The 20,601-nt window shown below is 42.1% G+C and overlaps 1 protein-coding gene across 3 annotated transcripts in view; it reads left to right on the top strand.

The window, feature by feature from the left end:
- The window catches only part of USP15 (ubiquitin specific peptidase 15), a 132,996-nt gene that overhangs the window by 36,059 nt on the left and 76,336 nt on the right, over positions 1–20,601 (top strand). For 2 of the 3 annotated variants that reach the window (XM_037887602.2, XM_037887609.2), the window contains exons 3-5: positions 6,227–6,357; positions 9,468–9,594; positions 19,775–19,920. In XM_037887602.2, the coding sequence (XP_037743530.1) occupies positions 6,227–6,357; positions 9,468–9,594; positions 19,775–19,920 (404 nt within the window). The remainder of the gene's footprint in view (positions 1–6,226; positions 6,358–9,467; positions 9,595–19,774; positions 19,921–20,601) is intronic. The other variant, XM_037887615.1, reaches the window with a different exon arrangement.

Below are 20,601 nucleotides of genomic sequence, written 5' to 3'. Positions count from 1 at the left end.
CATATATGAAAATTACATCCTGTCCTCTGGCTCCTGATAAGTAGCCATGTAGTCTGTAGTCCTGCAAAGGTTGCATGCTACTTTATTAGTACTTTTTCACTTTCTCAGAGCTGCCAGTGATGATTGCAAGGAGCACTCTCCCCCTGTCTGTGAACCAAAGGCAACACCTCTCACATTCTGTCACCTGTATGTGCACATGCTGCAGAACTACTAGCAGGGGTGGGGAGGATTGCTGCTTTTAGAATGAGGAAAGGTCTGTACAAGGAGGCAAGGATGCATCTCCATTGCCCTTGTGATGAGAGCAGCAGGAATACCTCACTGCTCTCTTCCCTTTGAATTCTCTGTGCACTAACTGTCCCCTTGCCGGCATAAGCTACAGAGACTGAGTGCTTGTGGGGAAAGGAGTTTGCTGGAGCCTTGGAGAAGGATTTTTTTACTTCTGGGCAGGGTGTGTGATAGCAGCTGAGATCCTGCTGGCTGTTCTCCAGTCTGCATCACTAGGCATCCTCACAGACACTGCTGTCAATCAGGAAATGAGACATCATTAAAACTTGTACTCAGAATTTATAATCAAAAGTTTCCTTGCCAATGGACATCAAGTAGAGCTTATTTAGAAGTTTTGGGTTTTTATTTTAAAAGGTCTTTTTTTTTTTTTAGGGGTGAGAGCAGACAATTTTCTTTTTATCAAAATCAATAATTTTATAGTGTTATGGGGTGTACCAACCCCCCATTGGCAACACAGGGGTTAACAAATTGCTGTGGGCCCAAGAGTCATGCCCCCACACTCTTGCTGGACATGCACCCGGTGGAGGAAGCATATAAAAGGAAGCAGCTAAGTCTGGACTGGCTGAGGAGGTGAGCATACGTGCGCTGCAGGCCCCTGCTGCACAGCGGTTGGGATTCTGAACCACCAACTCTGAATACCCTGACTGTGCCAGGGGATCCCAGTCGACTGCAGAGTCCAAAGGAGAAGATGAGCTGGTGCCAGCAAAGGAGATACCAGAGCTGGGACCAAGGGTGGGAAGCAACCCAGAGTATTTGGGTACACGGAGACCTGAACCCTGCAACAGAGTAACTGATTTCAAAGGGCCTTGGGTTGGAACCCGATGGAGTAGGGCGGGCCAGGGTTTCCCTACCTTTCCCGCACTTGCTGCCAGGCGATACTGCCATCAGGAGACGCGGCCTCATAGACTTTCGCCACTGCGTGATACATGCCGGGACAAGCAGCCCCACGTACTCTCGCCACCAGGAGAGGTGGCCCCGTAGATTCTTGCCACTGGGCAGCACTGCTGCCAAGAGAGGCGGTCCCATAAACTCTTGCTGTGGGGCAATACAGCTGCTGATGTAAGTGGTCCGTCCCTGGGACCCCAGCTGACCGCCAACAAGTGGATATATCATCATTGTACAGACTGATTGGCGCAAAAATATGCTACTTTTTATTTGTACGCAGAGACACAAAACTTGAGATGATTATAAAAATACAATCTAAGTGAAAAATAAACTAGAGGTTTTGATACTTATTGTGATGTGTGCTCCTTCTCGTTTTATTTTTTGAGAGAAATGTAACTTTTTCTCCATAAGATAACAAGAATTTTGTTTTAAATACAACTTCAAGGGAAAGGCAGACATGAGGAAGAATTAGATTTTTATGGACTCTTCCTATCTCTCTGTGCACCCTGCTTTGGGTTAAAAGGACACCGTGGGATGAACCATATTTCACAAAACCTAGTTTCCTCATCTGATTGATTAGTATCTAGATTATTAAAGACGAGTATATTTAAATCTAATTTTATTGGTTTACTTTCTGCAGTACGTTCAGATGAAGGGACATCACATCCTGACAGGTGTTTCTCTAACCTGCTCTTAAGAATCTCCAGTGATGGAGATTCCACAACCTCCCTAGGCAATTTATTCCAGTGCTGAACCTCCCTGACAGGAAGTTTTTCCTAATGTCCAACCTAAACCTCCCTTTCTGCATATTAAGCCCATTGCTTCTTGTCCTATTCTCAGAGGTTAAGAAGAACAATTCTTCTCCCTCCTCATAGTAACAGCCTTTTATGTACTTGAAAACTGTTATCATGTCCCCTCTCAGTTTTCTCTTTTCCAGAATAAACAAACTCAGTTTTTTCAATCTTCCCTCATAGAGTCATGTTTTCTATACCTTTAATCATTTTTGTTGCTTTTCTCTGGACTTTCTCCAATTTGTCCACCTCTTTCCCGAAATGCGGCGCCCAGAACTGGACACAGTACTCCAGTTGAGGCCTAATTAGAGCGGAGTAGAGTGGAAGAATTACTTCTCATGTCTTGCTTACAACACTCTTGCTTATACATCCCAGAATGATATTTGCTTTCTTTGCAACAGTGGTACACTGTTGGCTCATATTTATCTTATGGTCCAATATGATCCCAGATCCCTTTCCGCAGTACTCCTTCCTAGGCAGTCATCTCCCATTTTGTATGTGTGCAACTGATCGTTCCTTCCTAAATGGAGTACTTTGCATTTGTCCTTATTGAATTTCATTCATCCTATTTACTTCACACCATTTCTCTAATTTGTCCAGATCGTTTTGAATTTTAATCCTATCCTCCAAAGCACTTGCAACCCCTCCCAGCTTGGTATCGTCCACGAACTTTATAAATGTACTCTCTATACCGTTATCTAAATCATTGATGAAGATATTGAACAGAAACGGACCCAGAACTGATCCCTGCAGGACCCCACTTGTTATGTCCCTCCAGCATGATTGTGAACCACTGATAACTACTCTCTGGGAATGGTTTTCCAACCAGTTTTGCACCCACCTTGTTGCTCCATCTAGGTTGCTTTTCCCTGGTTTGTTTATGAGAAGGTCATGTGAGACAGCATCAAAAGCTTTACTAAAGTCAAGATATACCAAGTCTACTGCTTTTCCTCCCACCCCGAAGGCTGGTTACCCTGTCAAAGAAAGCTATCCGTTTGGTTTGACACGATTTGTGTTTGACAAATCCATGCTGACTGTTACTTATCACCTAATTATCTTCTATGTGTTTTCAAACTGATTGCTTAATTATTTGCTCCATTATCTTTCCGGGTACAGAAGTTAAGTTGACTGGTGTGTAATTCCCCAGGTTGTCCTCATTTCCCTTTTTATAGATTGGCTCTATATTTGCCCTTTTCCAGTCATCTGGAATCTCTCCCGTCTTCCATGACTTTTCAAAGATAATCTCTAATGGCTCAGATATCTCCTCAGTTAGCTCCTTGAGACTTCTAGGGTGCATTTCATCAGGCCTTGGTGGCTTGAAGACATCTAGCTTGGCTAAGTAATTTTTAACTTGTTCTTTTTCTATTTTAGCTCTGATCCTACCTCATTTTCACAGACATGCACTATGTTAGACATCCAATTGCCACCAACCTTCTTGGTGAAAACCAAAACAAAAGTCATTAAGCACCTCTGCCATTGCCACATTTTCTGTTCTTCCCACCCCTCCCCCGATCATTGAGTAATGGGCCTACCCTGTCCTTGGTTTTCCTATTGCTTCTAATGTATTTGTAGAACCTTATAACATGTAATGTATAATTTCTAATATATTTGTAGAATGTATAATTGATAATATTGCATGACATGTTTTAAATCAAAAGAAAACCCTTTCATAATTGAAATTTTAAAAAAAGTATTTCTGATAATGGAACTTGCTTGCACATTTTCTTGCCTGGTGTCTCCTATATCTTCTGGTTGTTCTTTGACTGTTGGTCCCCATATGTATTCCACTGTAGTTGCACATGTACTTCATGTTCCTGAGATCCAAGCCTTTCTATCATGGTGGGAGAATGAGTTGTGGGGGAGATGTCCCCTGTTAGGCTGGGGTGTCTCCCCTTCCCCTGCCCCCCAAATGAGCTCGAGGAACATGATCTCCACAGGACTCCTGGACCTATCTAAGCCTGCTTGAACTGCGGGCAATATGCAAATCATGCAAGCATTTTCACCCCATCATTCAGCCCCTACATATTCATCTGATGTCAGACATATCAACAGTGTTTTACACCAAGCAACAAGTGGGAGCAAGATCTGTTGAAGCTGTAAAACTTTGAAACTGGTATATTTGCCACTGGATCACCCCATTGGCAGTACATCTGCCAGAGATGTACAACACGTTTAGTTGACAGCCTCAGGAGATCCTTCTCTTAGGACCACAAATGGGAGCTACTTAATTCCATGGCACAGCATGCATTTTGCCATTGGGGATCCCCATCCTGGGACCTTTTTTGCATCCCAACAATAGGAAGTACGCAGTCTACTGCTGCAGTGGGGTCAAGGGCAAGGCTCCAGAGCAAACGCACTCCTAATTTTCTGGTCAAAGCAACTGCTGTATACCTTCCTATCAATTTTTATTAACTTTAGGTTCTAAGGAAATCAGGAAGAATGGTACAGTGGTCATTCTTATTGCTATCAGATGGCCCAGGCAGTTGTGGTTCCCTAACTTTCTTCAGATGTCAATACACGCATACATCAGTTTCCAGACCTTTTGACCCAGGACAGAGGCAGAGTCAAGCATTCCAATCTGGCTTCCTTCTAACTGACAGCCTGTTTTCTGGTGTAAAACCTAAAAAATGCATGCTCTGAAATAATTCAGCCCATACATAACAATAGTAGAATAGAGTCCACTAGAAAATGCCACACAGCCAAGTGCAAAAATGGTTTTCAGCATGGTCTTGACAGCCATCAGATAATTGCAGAGGACTCAACATGCCTACCGTATTGGACCTCCGGTCTCTCTCAACTGCCAAGAGAGCTATCAGCACCTGTAATGCTCTGATTGATGACTACTCTATCTTCATCCATTTGATGATAGTATGTTTTTTTGGAAGGCCTGATTTCACAAGGCTAAAATTGCTCTGAGGCTACATCCTAAATTTACTTCTTAAATCATCTCTGATTTTCATCTGAATCAGGCAGTCCATCTACCTATTTTCTTCTCAACAGCGCATGCCACTAATGAAAAACAAACGCTTCACTCTCTTGACAGCCATCAAGCCGTGGCATTCTGCCTCCAAAAAACAAGACCATTTAGGAAATTGCCTAGACTGCTGATGTCATTCACAGAACAAAGGAGAGGGGAAGTAGTTTTCTCCCAAAGACTTTCCAAGTGGATTTTAGGATGCATTCTATTGTGTACAAATTGACAGACATTCCTCCATCACAAGATGAGAGAGCTCACTCTGCTAGAACCCAGGTGGCCTCTGTACTCTCCCTTTAAGGAGTTCCTATTGTTGAAATCTGTAAAGTGGCCACTTGGAGTTCAGGGCATACCTGTTGAAGACATCATGGGTTAGTGTAGGCTTCTGCAGCTGATGCATTTTTCTGTACAGAGGTACTCCAATCAGTAGTATCACAGAGGTCCTCGCTCCCTCCTCCTTGATAAGCACTGCTTGTCAATCGCTCACAGTGGAATACGTTTAGGGACCAACACTTGAAGAAGAAAGTTGTACAGTGCAGTACTTGGAGTTTTTCAAGATGTGGTCCCTATCTGCATTCCGCTACCTGCTCTCCTTCCTCTCTGCTTCCGATCTTTAGATATGATACATGGTAGAAAAGGAAATTTGAGAGGCCATTGGTCCAGACTACCTCTTAGGCCCTTGGTTAGGAGCATGAGGAAGAGAAGGGCTCAAGCACAGACCAATGGACATGACTAGCAAAAATCTTCCAGTCTCGGGCACATGGAGCCACATGCTCACTCACAATGGAATACAGACAGGGACTACACATCTTGAAGAACACTAGTTACTGTATAAGGTAAGTAACTTCTCTTTTTCTAGGACTGCTTCATGTGTTGTGGATTTATTTTTTACAGTAAGAACATTACTGTATGTCAAAGTGCTATGTAGGATGCATGCCATCTTGATGACTGTAAACTGCATGTCCAGAAAGGTTATGGATTTTATTTCCATTTCATTTAACAGAAGTAAACTGCAGCAGTCCAACCATCCTTATATTGGAGACTTCATTGCTAAAATTCCACCCTTCCCCCTAAATATTTATAAATTACATCTTGGTGCTTTAATTCAGTCATAATATTAACATTATTTGGCTACTGAATTTCAAACACTAAGAAAAGAGTATATTTCTGAGAAACAGTTAATTACTACATTTTTGATTGGTATTTTCAGTATTTATGCAGTGGTACATCAAAAACACCAATGATGATAAACATGGTGGATTAAAAATCAATCTCTCCCTCTTCCTCACAGATGGGGACTCTCAGTCTCTCAAGGAGCATCTCATTGATGAGCTGGACTACATCCTTTTGCCAACTGAAGGCTGGAATAAACTAGTTAGCTGGTACACACTGATGGAAGGTCAGGAGCCAATAGCACGCAAGGTACTCTCTAAACAAATTAAACATTGTGAAACTAAGATCATCCTGAATGTAGTCCTACAGACGCTATTGGCCCTATTGAAATCAATTGGAGTTTTGCTTATTGGGAGCTCACAAAGTCCTGTCCATGATGAATACGTCAACTTAATATTGTTTTAGTTAATACAGTCACTTATTTGGGCTTTTTTTCATATTCAGGTTTTAGGAATTGGCTCAATTAAAAAAAAAACACAAACAACTTGAACAAAGCTGAAGAAGGATGGGTGACTTTTTTTCATTGAACTGAATCCTGTTATTTTTCAAGAAAACCTTAAACTTTAGAGGCTGCTAAATCTCATTAGTGCATCAGCTAGGGTGTACTTTTCACAATTGTAATACAAAAAAATCAGACAAGGTCAGCTTTTTATAGTTGTGAATTATGAAGTGTGAATCCAATGTTAATGAAGAGCTGCTCCAGACCTAATAAAGTTGGCACCAGTAGATTACCTAATGGTTCCTCATATGTGATAAATAAACTCATAATCTCTTCTATTCAGCAGATTGCTTTTAATGGTGTCCCAGTTTTTAGCACCAAAGCACTGTCCTGCTGCCAAAAATGAGGCCTTTGGTCCAGCTGAAGTTTTGAGCACATTAGTCAGGATATGCACACCCTGCCTCTGGGCCCTGACGTATCTGGGCACTGCTTGAGAGCTCATTCCTTAGGCACAGTCTGCCCAGAAAGCCTTGGCACAAACCACTCTTGTATGTACTTGTACAGTATTGTTTTTCTTCCCATTTTATATAAAAGATAGCTAAGGTGTGGTCCCTTCTAATTTGGAGATTGCATTTGGATTTTCAGGACAGTGATTTTAAGGCATCCTATTCTGGACCAGTTATTGAAGGTGTATTAATATCTGTGTTACTGTGACCATTTCCAAGTTGGCCAATATGAAATATCTTCACTTTATGGTAGTCATTGGTTATAATTCTAGTCTTGTTTCTGATGATAGTCTTCTATGGCTAAGGCATAGACTTTTGGCACAGCAGGTCCTCACCCTGACTTCAGTGAACACAGAATTTACCAGTCTATAATGCTGACAGCTCACCTTTCATGGGCAAGTGCCAGCTGGATCTGTAGAAGAAGGCTCACGCCTTCATGGATTCCTCTCTCTTTCGTGAGAGGTATAGAGCTCAAGAAATTAAATTTGTGGTATGTAATGGACTCAGCATTTATTTATCATTACATGCTGCCTGGCCTATTCTTTTCTTTTTCTTTTATTTTTAAAGAAACATCCATGGAACTTTAGTTTGTAAGAGTAAGAATACATCAGGATGGTTATTTTTCAAAGATAATTATTTACCCATAATTTAGTGTCTGAACATATACGTTTTAGCAAATAAACAGTTTCTCTCCTTCCTCCCTACTTCGCAAAAGATTCTGTAATTTTGCATTGTTGTTTTTCCCCCCCCCCGCCTCCCCTTTTTCACCAGTAACTATTATGGGGATGCTTAGAAGGAACTGACCAATAGAGTACCAGGGATAACATAAGTGTTGAAGTAGAATAGCACAACTACACTCTTCCAGGACTATTAGGTTAGAGTTGCTCAAAGAGAGATTTTGCCAATATTCTCTCAAATATTGTGGACCCATTAGTGGGAATCAGATTAAATATATTTTCATGCAACAATTACAGATACATTTTCTCTCTTTATCTTCATCATTTCTCTCCCCCCGCCCCCCATTCATTCATTGATTTCTCTGTCTTTAACCTTTCTGTAAGGGGTGGAGGTGCTTTTTCTTTGACTTCTGGAGAGCAGTCTCCCCATTTGACTGTTCACTTTTCTTTTTATCCCCTATGCTTTGCAGCGATGTTCTTCACTGTTGAGAAACTTTTTGAGGCGGTGTACCTAAATTTAGATTATAGCAATGCACTAGGTTCTCGATGTTGACCAGTGTGGCTCTTTTGGATAATACAGCATGCTTTAACGTTGCCTTAATCTGAGGGTAAGCCGCACCAAAGCAAATCACAGTTTACATCACTGCAGCCCTTGCATAGATATAAAAACCCCAGTGTAGATAAGACGTTAAACTTGTGTTAAGATGCATTGTAGTTAAATGTGACCCCAGTTGGTAGTTATTACAGCTCAAGGCTAATTGTTAAACACTGGGTGAATAGTTCATTGATGCATATTTTTCCTGTAATGCTTACTCTTAAGGAGGTTTCGTACAGCAGATCCCTCCAAGTAATTATTTGGTGCCTTCTTTTTTACCGTATTTGTCTGATGTATCATATATCAGGCTGATGGCTATTTTCAGAACAGTCTACATGACTAAGTACTGCAGTTACACTTTGAAGGATCAAAAGGAAATATATTTAAGAGGTGACCATGAATATTTTTTCTGGATTTTACTTTGATTAATTTGCATGTTTCCCTAGCTGCCTTACTGTCTGATAGTGGATATTGCAAAGTAAACATGTAAAGAACAAATTTTAAAATACCTTGCGTTGATGAAGCCAAAAACTAATATATCCACTGCCAGAGCATAGATGAACGACTTGTTTGGCAGTTGTTGCTTATGTACAATATTTGTTTTAAGTTTGTTATATAATATCCAGAATTGTTACTGTATTGTTACAGTAGTTCTTAAAGTTTTATTGGTAGTAAAAAATAGGAATTTTTAACTGTATGTCAAGGTTTAATATATGGAACTAGAAAATTGCTCCTTATATTTCAAGGAACTAACTCAGACTAAACAGATTTTAAAACTGAAAAATTTCCAATTTTATTAATGTATACTTTGATTATATACACATATGCACGCTTGTATAATAGGTAAATATATAATGTATAGTATTAACATATGTACATATACCATTTGCAGAAAAAGAAATAGTTGTCAGAAAATTCAACTTTTTCAGATACTGAACGTTTTCTAAAAATGTTATACAAGAATTTTATTTCTGATATTTGGCATTTATAATTGGCTTAATATAATTTGTACCTTTTATATTCACTGAATTTTTATTAGTTTCCTAAAGAGGTTTCTAAAAACAAGTACAAGTAAGTATGTATATCTAAATATATTCAGATTCATAGCAGACACTGATCTGTTGTTTTTGGTGTGTTTTCAGGTGGTTGAACAGGGTATGTTTGTAAAGCACTGCAAAGTAGAAGTATATCTAACAGAATTAAAGCTGTGTGAAAATGGAAACATGAACGGTGTTGTGACACGAAGATTTAGTAAAGCTGATACGATAGGTATGCACAATTTTCCATATTCTATAACTGTAAATAGCTGCATTTAATGGTATTTGAGAGTATGGCTTAGATTCTGAGTTTTAGATATGTCGCATCTACAAATTTCACAAGAATGAAAAAATAGATGAACTAGAAGTTTAATAGCAGTTCAATTTTTTTACAAAAATAGTACAATTTTTTTGCAAATTGTAACAAGATCAGGTTTGTTTGAGTCAAAAGTAGAATCTGATCACTCATCAAATGCTGTTTTTAACTATAATACAAATAGCTTTTACTTTTAAAAATGAAATTTGGCATTTTGCTAAATAAGATGAATAAGCAACTGAAGTAACTATGGAAACATTTTTATTTTTTGTCTTTATTGGATGCCACAGTGCTGCTGCTTGATAATTTTCAGCGTGCAAAAATTATATAATGATACAGCATACTTATTTGTTTTAGCCGAGGCCTTGATGATGAATAGTGTCATGGTGATGGGAGGGAAAGATACACCAGCGTGAGAATGTATTGATTATTTTTGAGACGTTATTGGCTAAAGGTGACTTCAGATCGGGAAAATTATGCCCATTATTCTTTGATATATATAAAGGAAAGCTGACTTTTTTTTTGTGGTGACAAGGTGGGTGAGGTGATATCTTTTATTGGACCAACTTTAGAGAAACAAGCTTTTGAGCTCATACAGAGTTCTTCTGCATGTCTGGGAAACTAACTTGGAGTGTCAGAGCCAAATAAAAGGTGAAACAGATTGTTTAGCATATGTAGCTAACACACATTTCAAGAGACCAATCAAGGTGAAATGGCCCATTAATGCTCCTGCAGTCATAGGGAGGAAGGGAAGGGGAGGGGAAGCTGTGGGGGATTGTTAGAAGGGGACAAATTGTTGTATGAGCCATAAATCCAGTTTCTCTAATCAGTCCATGATTTTTAGTGTCTAGCAAAGTTATGAATTCAAGTTCCCAGGCTCATCTTTTGAAAGTGTTGTGCCGGTTTCTTTTGGGGATAAGGACCGATAGGTGAGATATAGAGTGAGTGAGTGATTTGTGAAAAATCACCAGGTGATGTGGTAACTTTTTTATGGTAACTTTTTGTGGGGCTTAATATAAAGCCTATATCTCCGAGGTGGACAACCTATGGCCCACGGGACCATCCTGCTTGGCCCCTGAGCTCCCAGCTGGGGAGGCTAGCCCCCGGTCCCTCCTCTGCAGCCTCAGCTCGCTGTGCCGCCAGCGTGGGAGGGGTCTGCACTGCGGGGGCAGAGGAGAGCAGGGAGGGAGGCTCACCTGCAGCCACAGGGGAGCAGCTGGAGGTGCAGGTGGCGAGAGCGCAGTGAACGCAGGTGGAGGACTCAGGAGGAGCACCGGGCGGCCGCACAGCCGGCTGGAGAGAAGTGGCACTTTGAAGGGGAAACCGCCACTTCTCTCCAGCTGCGCGGCTGCCCCCTGCTCCTCCTGAGTCCTCCGCCCATGTTTGCAGGGGGCTTTATGGGGGTTGGATGGGGGTGCGGTCCCGGGGGGCTATCAGGGGACGGGGGTGTGGATATAGAGGACAGGGCAGTCAGGTAGCAGGGGGGTTGGATAGGGGGTGGGTCCCGGGTGGGGGGGGGGTGGTTAGGGGCAGGGGGTCCCAGGAGGGGGTGGTCAGGAGTCAAGGAATAGGGGGGATTGGATGGGTCGGGGATTCTGAGGGGGGCGGGAAGTGGGACAGGGCAGATAGGGTTAGGGGAGGCACAGCCTTCCCTACCCGGCCCTCCATACAGTTTTGGAACCCCACTGTGGCCCTCAGGCCAAAAAGTTTACCCACTCCTGCTACAGCTGGTCTTGTCTACCTTAATATTGCAGAGGGACACCTACGAACAGCTGTAGGTCACTTTTTTTTTTTTAACATCTGTGAAACCAACTTTTAATTTTTATTGCTGGCTTTCATCAGAAAAATACAACTAGACTGCTTGAAAGCATGTTAATTGCTTCAGTCTTATTTATGTCTGTGTAACACTTAAATCATCTTATGTAGTTCTTAAATGATTCTCCATGTGGATTCCACCCTTGGTACTTGTGCATCCCATGTACATGGAATCTGATTATTTTTGACAGCTTGTCTATTGGGATCATGCCTGTGCCTCAGATGTCCTCATCCATGTGCATACACAAGGGCTCATGCATCCCTCAGTTCCTTCTTACTACTTGTGGTGCCCTAAACTGTCCACCCACTTCTTTGCTCACTGTGCTACTGTGTTTTACTCTTGCTACTTAGTTAGTTCCCTGCTGTTGGCTGTGTGTGTAATATATATATTTATATATAGGCACACTATATATATTTCTAATTAGATTTTAGTCTTTAGGCTAGACAACCCCTGCATAGAGGCTCTAGCAATGTGGCAGAAGAAAAATCCCTGAGGTTCAAAACTGTCTCTGGTGGGAAGTATTAGTGCTACTTAATGATGGGCATGCTTGGTGCTTGTTTTGCCTAGGAGAAAGACACATTCCAAAGCAATGTTCCATATATTGCTGCTCCTCCTAAGAACTGAGAAATCTAGAGCAGTGGCTCTCATCCTTTCCAGACTACTGTACCCCTTTCAAGAGTCTAATTTGTCTTGTGTACCCCCAAGTTTCACCTCACTTAAAAACTTACAAACCCAAACATAAAAATGCAAAAGTGTCACAGCACACTATTACTGAAAAATTGCTATTTTCTAAATTTTACAAAATAATTATACAATAAATCAATTGGAATATAAATATAGTACTTACATTTCAGTGTATAGTATACAGAGCAATATAAACAAATCATTGACTATGAAATTTTAGTTTGTACTTACTTTGCTAGTGCTTTTTATTAGCCTGTTGTAAAACTAGGCAAATAGCTAGATGAGTTGATGTACCCCCTGGAAGACCTATGAGTACCCCCAGGGGTACAAGTACCCCTGGCTGAGAGCCAGTGAACTAGAAAAACCACCTAAAGTTGTTCCTCCTCAAGCACTTAATGCAAACTTCCTCGGACATCAAAATGAAGGACGCAGCTACACCACAGTCCTCCATCAGTTAAGAGGCCCAAGTCATCCACCTATGCTGCTCACTCTGTCTGTCATGGACAGAAAGGAGCACCACTCCAGAGATGAAACAGGGCATAGGTTGCTTGGGCCAAAAGAGAGAGAGAGGTCCCTCAGGTGCCCCAGTCCCAACTGGTAAGAAAGCATCAGCGGTACTCACTAAAGCTGTTGACTGGGTTTCTCTCAGTGTAGATTCTTATGCATCAACCGTGGCAGTGACTGTTTTGGTACTTGGAGGTTCAGTACCCACCGCTTCCATATTTGTTTCCTTGGACGGTGTTCTTTGGTACACAGGGCCTGCTGTCTCCGAACTCCATGCATGTACAGTACTGAGTGATTTAACTGTGGGTCCAGAGGGACAGCTCATGTTCTCCTGAGAGATTGAGCATGGTGATATCTAGGCCCCACCTCTGAGTTATTGGTATACAGGTGAAGAAGATACTTCCAGTACTGATTTCATCCCCTCAGAGGTGGGTCACTCCTAATAAAACTATGCTCCCTCGGAGGATGTGTACTACCTCTCAGTCCCATCTACTGAGTGACCAACTACTCACCCTTCTTTACACCTCCTACCCCCAAGCATAATGGGAATCAGGAAGGATTCTATAAGGAACAATAGGAAATGACCTGCAGCTCATAAGGAACATATACCTACCGACCCATGCCCTACTGAATGTCCTAGTATGCAGCTGTATTCACACAAATCTGCACCATCTGTCATTCCAAAGTTAAATCCCTTTCTCCAAAGAGTCAGTATGGACCATCCCATCCAGATCAATGAGTGCAGCCTGAGATCATGAAAAGATAGGAGGAGGAAAGCAATGAAGAGAAATGACTGCAAGGGGAAAAACAGCTGGTCCCCACTGCAATCTCCTCATCCTCTCCCGTTGAGGGAGTAAATCCTTTTACTTCTGCCTCAGTAGATGATTTTATGGCATTCCAGACATCATCAAACACAGGGCAGACACACTGGATATGCCACAAAAAGAGGTGCAGGAGAAATCTCGCAAGCTTCTAAATATCCTGCACTCTTCCATTCCTGGCAGGCTTGCCACGCCAATATATCAAAGACTGTGAAAGCCTGCAAAAGATGTGTGGTATACACCACAATCAATACAGGTGCCAGTACTGGCCACATCAAAGCAAGCAGACACAGAAGGCACTAAGTTCTTTCTAAAGGATCTGAATACTTTTATTTCCCACACAGGAACGGGATCACTTGTAGTCAATGTCCAGGAAAAGTCAAAACAGGCACCTCCCAAATTCAGACCCAGAAAGAAGGACTTGAAGTTCAACCTCTTCAGGCATAAGGTGTGTTTATCTGTCAGCCTCCAGATGCACGTGGCTAATTATGAGGCCGCCCTCTCCAAATATAATTATACTTGATCTGGGATAAGTTGTCTCAGATTGTAAACGAGTTACCACAGGAACACTGAGAGGAACTAAAAGCTATCATGACTGAGGGGCAGTTGATATCCTTACTTCCCTGCAGTTTGTGCTTGGATGTGTCTGACAGTGTGGCATGTACTACGGCCACAGCGGTGGAAATGAGAAAGTCTTTCTTGGTTTGCAAAGAAGTCAAAACCACAACTGAGATCCTTTCCTTTGAGATGCGGGTCTCCTTTCACTAAAGTACTCTAGGGTGACTCTTCATTCATTGGGTCTGTACATTCCAGCCTCAAGAAGGAAACAAGCAAGGTGACAAACTTTCTTTAGGCAGTTTCCCTTCTCTGATGATGGCCTTCAGCATCTTCCTCAGATGCTGAACATCTTCAACTACATAGCTGGTGTGACGTCAGTGTCAAGAGCTGGCAGAACCTCTTGAGGATGTTTTCTCTATGTTCTTTGCCCCAACCGTTTTGGCAACTGCTTCTTTTATTTTTGAGAAGCCTGGACTGATCACCTTGGACCAGTGAGTCCTGGAGATTGTAAACAAGAGGTAATATATTCAGTTCCAGTCTCTTCCTACTCCTTACTTTTTTCCCTGTTCCTTTTAAGGAAATACTCTTAAAACAAGAAGTGGACTCCCTTCTGTGACTTGGAGCAGTGGAGGAGGAATCCTCAGTGTGCAGGGGATTTTATTCCCATTATTTTCTCTTACTAAAGAAGAAGAGTTGGCATCCCATTCTGGACCTTTTTCTCAACAAATCAATCTCTCTCTCTCAATTTCAGGATGGTGACTCTGACCTCCATAATTCTTTGGTTAGATTCTCAAGACTGGTTCGCAGATCTTGACCTGCACAATGCCTGCTTTCACATATCCATTCATCTCGCTAACCATAAATAGCTCCGATTCCTAATAGGAATATCTCACTGCCAGTATGAGGTCCTGTCTTTTTGTCTTGACACAACCCTGAGATTATTCACCAAGTGCTTGGCAGGTGTGGCAGCTCATCAAAGGAGACAAGAAATACAGGGTTACTCATATCTAGACAATTGGCTGATCCAAGGAAAATCACTGCAAAAGGTGACTGACACAATTCAAATACCTTTAAAGCACTTCTCCACTCTGGGCCTCAAAGTTGGCAGAGAAAAATCAGCACTTATACTTACTCAGAATCAAAACATAGGGTTCATAGAAGCTACATTAGATTCCAGATCAGCAAACGTTTACCTGCTACAAGAAAGATTCCAAACAATAATGAACCTCCTCAACCAACGTCAAGCTTACCTAAGGACATAAGTGAGAATATACCTCAGACTCTTGGGACCCATGGCCTCATGTGCCTACATGAGCCTACATGACACAGTTTGCTAGACTTCACCTACACTTCATACAAGGATGGATGAAATCAGTGCATCTATCCAGCAGACTCTGCATAGACATATGATGGTCACAGTCCTCTAAGAAGTGCTTTCATTAAACTGGTGGAAATGCACTCTTCAAGTATGTAATGTTTGACCCTTCTCTGCACCTCTACCTACCAATACTCTGGTGAGACACCTCCACTCTGGAGTGATGAGCTCATCTTAGACCATCTTCAGACTTTGGGTCTGTGGTCCCTTCAGAAAGCTTATCTACATATAAACATTGCAGAGCTCAGAGCTGTTGTCTAGCATGCCGTATCTGCCTTTACTCCAGGGATATGCAATCCAGATCCTGATTAACCATCATTATGTCAGCAGACGGGGAGGAGCCAAGTCATCTTTGCTATGTCAAGAAGCTATTTGACTGTGGAGTTGGTTTAGGTATTCCTAGGTCATACCACTGGCCCTGCATCTGCCAGGCATTCAGAACTCTCCAGCAGATCACCTCAGCAGACAGTTTTCAGACACCCAGGAGTGGCCTGTCAAGAACACAGTGTTAGACTTTCGCAAGTAAGGCTATCCATTGATCCATTTATCCACAGACTAAAACAAGAAATGCCAAGTGTTCTGCTCCAGAGAGGCTCCAGTCTGAGCTTTCTGTCAGATGTCTTTCTTATCCACTGGACATGTAGATTGATCCCTATGATACTGAGGGTCCCAAGGCAAGAGGTACGGTAGATAATCATAGTAGCCTCCCTTGGGCAAGGTAGTTTTAGTATTTGGATCTGTTCAACCTCAGCCCAGCCCCTGATCAGATCACCTCACCTCCCCTGTTCAACATAGCATCACAGAACAACTATGAGATCCTACATCCGGACCTTTGTTACATTGACAACCTGGATGTTGGTTGGATGATGCCCATTGAAAGCTGCTCATTGGAAGTTCAGAATATTCCGTTCCAAGGTAGGGAAGCCTCAACTAGAATGACTAATAAAGCAAAGTGGAAGTCTTTCTATTTGGGCATGTTGGCACTAGCTGTCTCCTTTGATAAAACAACAATTTCAGTATTATTGGACTATTTTACTAGACCCGAAACAATCTGGATTTTCTTTCAGTTCCGTAAAGGTCCATCTATCAACAATATCTGCACATCACTCTACTATCCAGGGCTACACTGTATTTTTCTCACAGTCCAGTGTCTAGATTCCTTAAGAGCCTTATTTATTTTTTCTCCTACTTCAGGAACTCTCTGCCTCTGGAACCCACCAGTACAGTGTTAACAGGGTAGATGGGTCGCCCCCTTTGAGCTCTTAGCAAACTCTTTCCTTTACTACCTATTGATGAAGACTGCCTTTTTAGTAACCATTACATCATCTCAAAGGAAAGGGGAGATTCAGGCCCTCATGGCAGTTTCCCCTTAACTGTATCCTTCCGGTACAATGTATGATCTCTGGCTTCATCTCAAGTTCCTGCCCAGGGTGGTTCAGAGTTCCTTATGAACCAAATCATTCACCTCTGTCTTCTTCCGCAACCTCACTCAACCCCAGTAGAAGCAAAATTTCACACACTTGATATAATAATGCTATTATCACGCTTTCTTAACAGGACATAGTCGTTCAGGAACACACCTAGACTATTTGTGGCCTTCGCTGAAAATGTTAAGCATCAGGAAATATCCTCAGATTATCAAAATGGGGTTTTTTTGCTGTACAAGAACATGCTATGAGTTAGCAAAGTTAGATCCACCTAACCATATTAGAGCTCATACCACTAGTGCTCAGGCAGTCTCTGCTGCCTGTTTGAAAAATGCCCCTGTTTCTGGATCCGGTAAGTCAATTATATGCAGCTCAGCCCATATGTTTACAAGACACCTACTTCTTGGTCGCGGCTTCTGGTTTGGATGCTTGTTTTGGGACGGCTGTCCTGCACTTGTTGTTTAAGTAGGACTCATAGTACCATCTTCCAACCAAAAGCATAACTACGTGTTAATCACCAAGAGTGGAATCCATATGGATAGGCACTTGAGGAAGAAAGGTTAATTACCTTAAAGTAACTTGGGTTTTTGAGATGTGATGTCCATATGGATTCTACGCCCACTGTCCTTCCCCCACTATTATGAAGTCCTACTTCTGAGAATCTGTATTGGAGAAGGAACTGAAGGATGCTTGGGCCAGTGCTGTCCCTTTATGCCCTCAGGTAGGAGTGCGGGTGCAAGGACATGTAAGGTACATGTGCATGGGGTGCATAACCATCAAAAGTGGAATGCATGTGAACTGCACATCTTGAACCACAGTTACCGTAAAGTAGGTAACTTCTTTATTCTGTTTTTAGATTGAACGTATTTTAGTCATTGGTTTAAAAGAAAACATTTTTTGCTCAATATGATTCAAAATTCATAGGATAAAAATTCACTTTAAGTAAAAACGAATACTGAAAAGTCAGTTAATCACGCTAATTGCGCCCCCCCCCCCCCCCCGGCCTCCCATTTCTGTTTCCACCAGAACGTGGCCAGCAGCAGCTTTTTGACACTGTGCAGGAGGGAAGGGCCAGGAGCTGCTTCCAGCAGGGGCAGGGGGACAGATGACCTGGCTCTCCCTTCCTTCTCTTCCTCCTCCTCCCCTCCCCGCCCACTCCCCTGTGGCTGGAAGCAGCTCGTCCTTTCCTGCCTGCACAGTGTAGAAAGGCAGCTAACACCTCTAGGCTTCCCCTGTCTCCCAGCTACAGCGCGGGCAGGAAGGTGCTGAGCCCTAAGGATGTGCATCGTGCACCAGGGGCCAGAGAACCTGGTTGCAGGGGCTTCAGAGTACCTGATTGAAAATGGCACAGGGGGTGGTGGGGTCTTGCTGGCTGAGAGCCGGCATGCAGTAGGGGCTGCACTGACAGACCAGCAAGAGGAGCGGCCGGCTCTGCGCACTGCAGGTCTGCCCTACCCTCCAGCCTTGCACACCCACCCTCATTCTGGACCACTGGACACGCACCCCCTCCTCCCCACTCACCGCTGGTGGGCGGGCGGCTGGTGAGCAGGGATCCGGCCAGCAGCAGGACCCGCCCGTACTGATGGGTGGGGGGGGACAGAAAATACGGGACAGTTTACCTGTTTTTAAGAAAAATTAGGGACACCTGCAGGAAGGCTTAATATAGGTCTGTTCCTTTGAAAAACTGGACATTTGATCACCCTAAATAAACAGATTCTATAAACCAGGATATCAGAACTGTTAGATAATGTGAATAGCCTAATTTAACTTTTACTTTCATACTAAAAATAAGTTAATCACTGTACAAGGAGTTTGTATGGAAGAGGTACAGTCCAAACCCTGGAGGGATGAAGTAGTCAATAAATAAGGGTGTTTCATCATGAAAAATATAGAAGCTGATTCATATAATGTAAACTAGCTGATATGTATGGTACATAAAACTAAAAGCGTATGTATTTAGGAAAACTGATTTTTGCTCACACCAGATACTGATGTCTGAATGCTTGAAATATAAGCAGTTATTACTATAAATGAATTATGTTGAGCCTAGCTTTTATTGTTAAACATATCTCTTAATTTTTTTTTAATTGGTGCTGCTCAGTTGCCAACATTGTAAATCATCCTTTTTAGAGCAAAACACCACAATCTGCAATGGGTTCAGAAATACTTGAATTTGAAAATATTATTCATAGTGGGAAATACTCCTTGACTTCAGAAATTTGACTGGTCCATAGAGCAAAAGAAATTGAAGAATGTTTGTTAGTAAATAATAAGCCATTCTTCAGCTTTTAAAAAAGTAGATATATTATGTTCAACTTACTGTAACAATGTACTTTTTGACAAGTAGAAATAGGAGCTGATAAGCCCTTGTATTTTCTAAAACACTAAGGCTTCCTCTTACTGTCCACACTCAGCATATACATGTATATCATTCATACAATTTACTCTTCACTTGTTTTCTGGTAGTGTGCATATTAGAGAAGTTTTATGTATGTATTGGAGGGAATTATAACAAGATAGTGATAGCAAAATCAGCAGCAGTTGCTTGGGCCTTGCAAGTACTCCTCTTTTTAATGTCCCTTCTCCCCCATATCCACTGCACCCTCTTAAAGTGAGTAGATGGCTTCTTAGACGCTGCTTCCCTCATCGTCTCATCAGTCAACCAGCACCTGACTACATTTGGAGTGCTTCTCTAGAGCATAATGTAGTGAAGGGGAAGTCAAGGAGGGCCTGAACTGGCTCCTCTTGGCAGGACCTTAGGATGTAGCAGCAGCTCCAACCAGCAGCCTCCCACCCCTGCACCATATACGCTCTTGTCTGTTCAGCTGTTCCCACTGTATCCTCAATAATATGTGTGTGATTATAATGAGATTTGATACTTCTAATTTTAATGTTTCTCCTGTCAATTCAGATACAATTGAAAAAGAGATAAGAAAAATCTTCAATATTCCAAATGAAAAAGAGACCAGATTGTGGAACAAATACATGAGCAATACATTTGAACCACTGAATAAACCAGACAGTACCATACAGGATGCAGGGTTATACCAGGGACAGGTATTGTATAATACAATTTTGGTTTTCCTACGTATACATTTTTTTCTTAAATGTAATAAATTTCCCCATTGAAAACTTGGATTGCTGACAGTTATTCCTGTGATCAGTAGATCTTCTCTCTTTTTCAAGGTAGTGATATTTGCCTTCTTCCCTCCCCATACACAGAATTCATGTTCAGAATATAGTGCTTGACTAATTAAATCACCAGATTTTTTTTTAAAATGTGGGGGTTTGTGCAGTAATTAAGCACTCTGTTTGCTCTACCAGAGTTGAGCTTCATCGTGTGAAGGGGAGACATATGAACTTGTACAATTAATGCGTCTTTCCCAATTCAGCATAGGCACATTGAACCACACTGGTTCCAGCTACAGGACTTCCCTCTGCAGTCACAAAGGATTCACCTGTGAGGTGTGAGCTGCGAGCTGCCTCTCTTTATTTCAGTAGGACATTGTCCAAAGTGTCTGGCCTGGTATCCACTAGAAAAAAGAATCTTTACTGACATATGGTGCTGTGCACTGTTTAGCTGCAAGTGTAGTTGGATGGTGTTCAGTCCTGGGTTTTAACTCTGCTTTCTGAAACTGTGCTAGATGTCTCTGCCTATGCTTGCAAATAAATCATGTTAATCACTGGGTGAACAGTCCTCACACTGACACATTAAATTAGTTTTTAATTAAAACTATC

Source organism: Chelonia mydas, chromosome 1 (genome assembly GCF_015237465.2).
Source record: "Chelonia mydas isolate rCheMyd1 chromosome 1, rCheMyd1.pri.v2, whole genome shotgun sequence".
In the NCBI taxonomy this organism is placed as follows: Eukaryota; Metazoa; Chordata; order Testudines; family Cheloniidae; genus Chelonia; species Chelonia mydas.
Note: the sequence above shows the minus strand (reverse complement) of the source record. Positions and strands in the feature narration are given on the sequence as shown.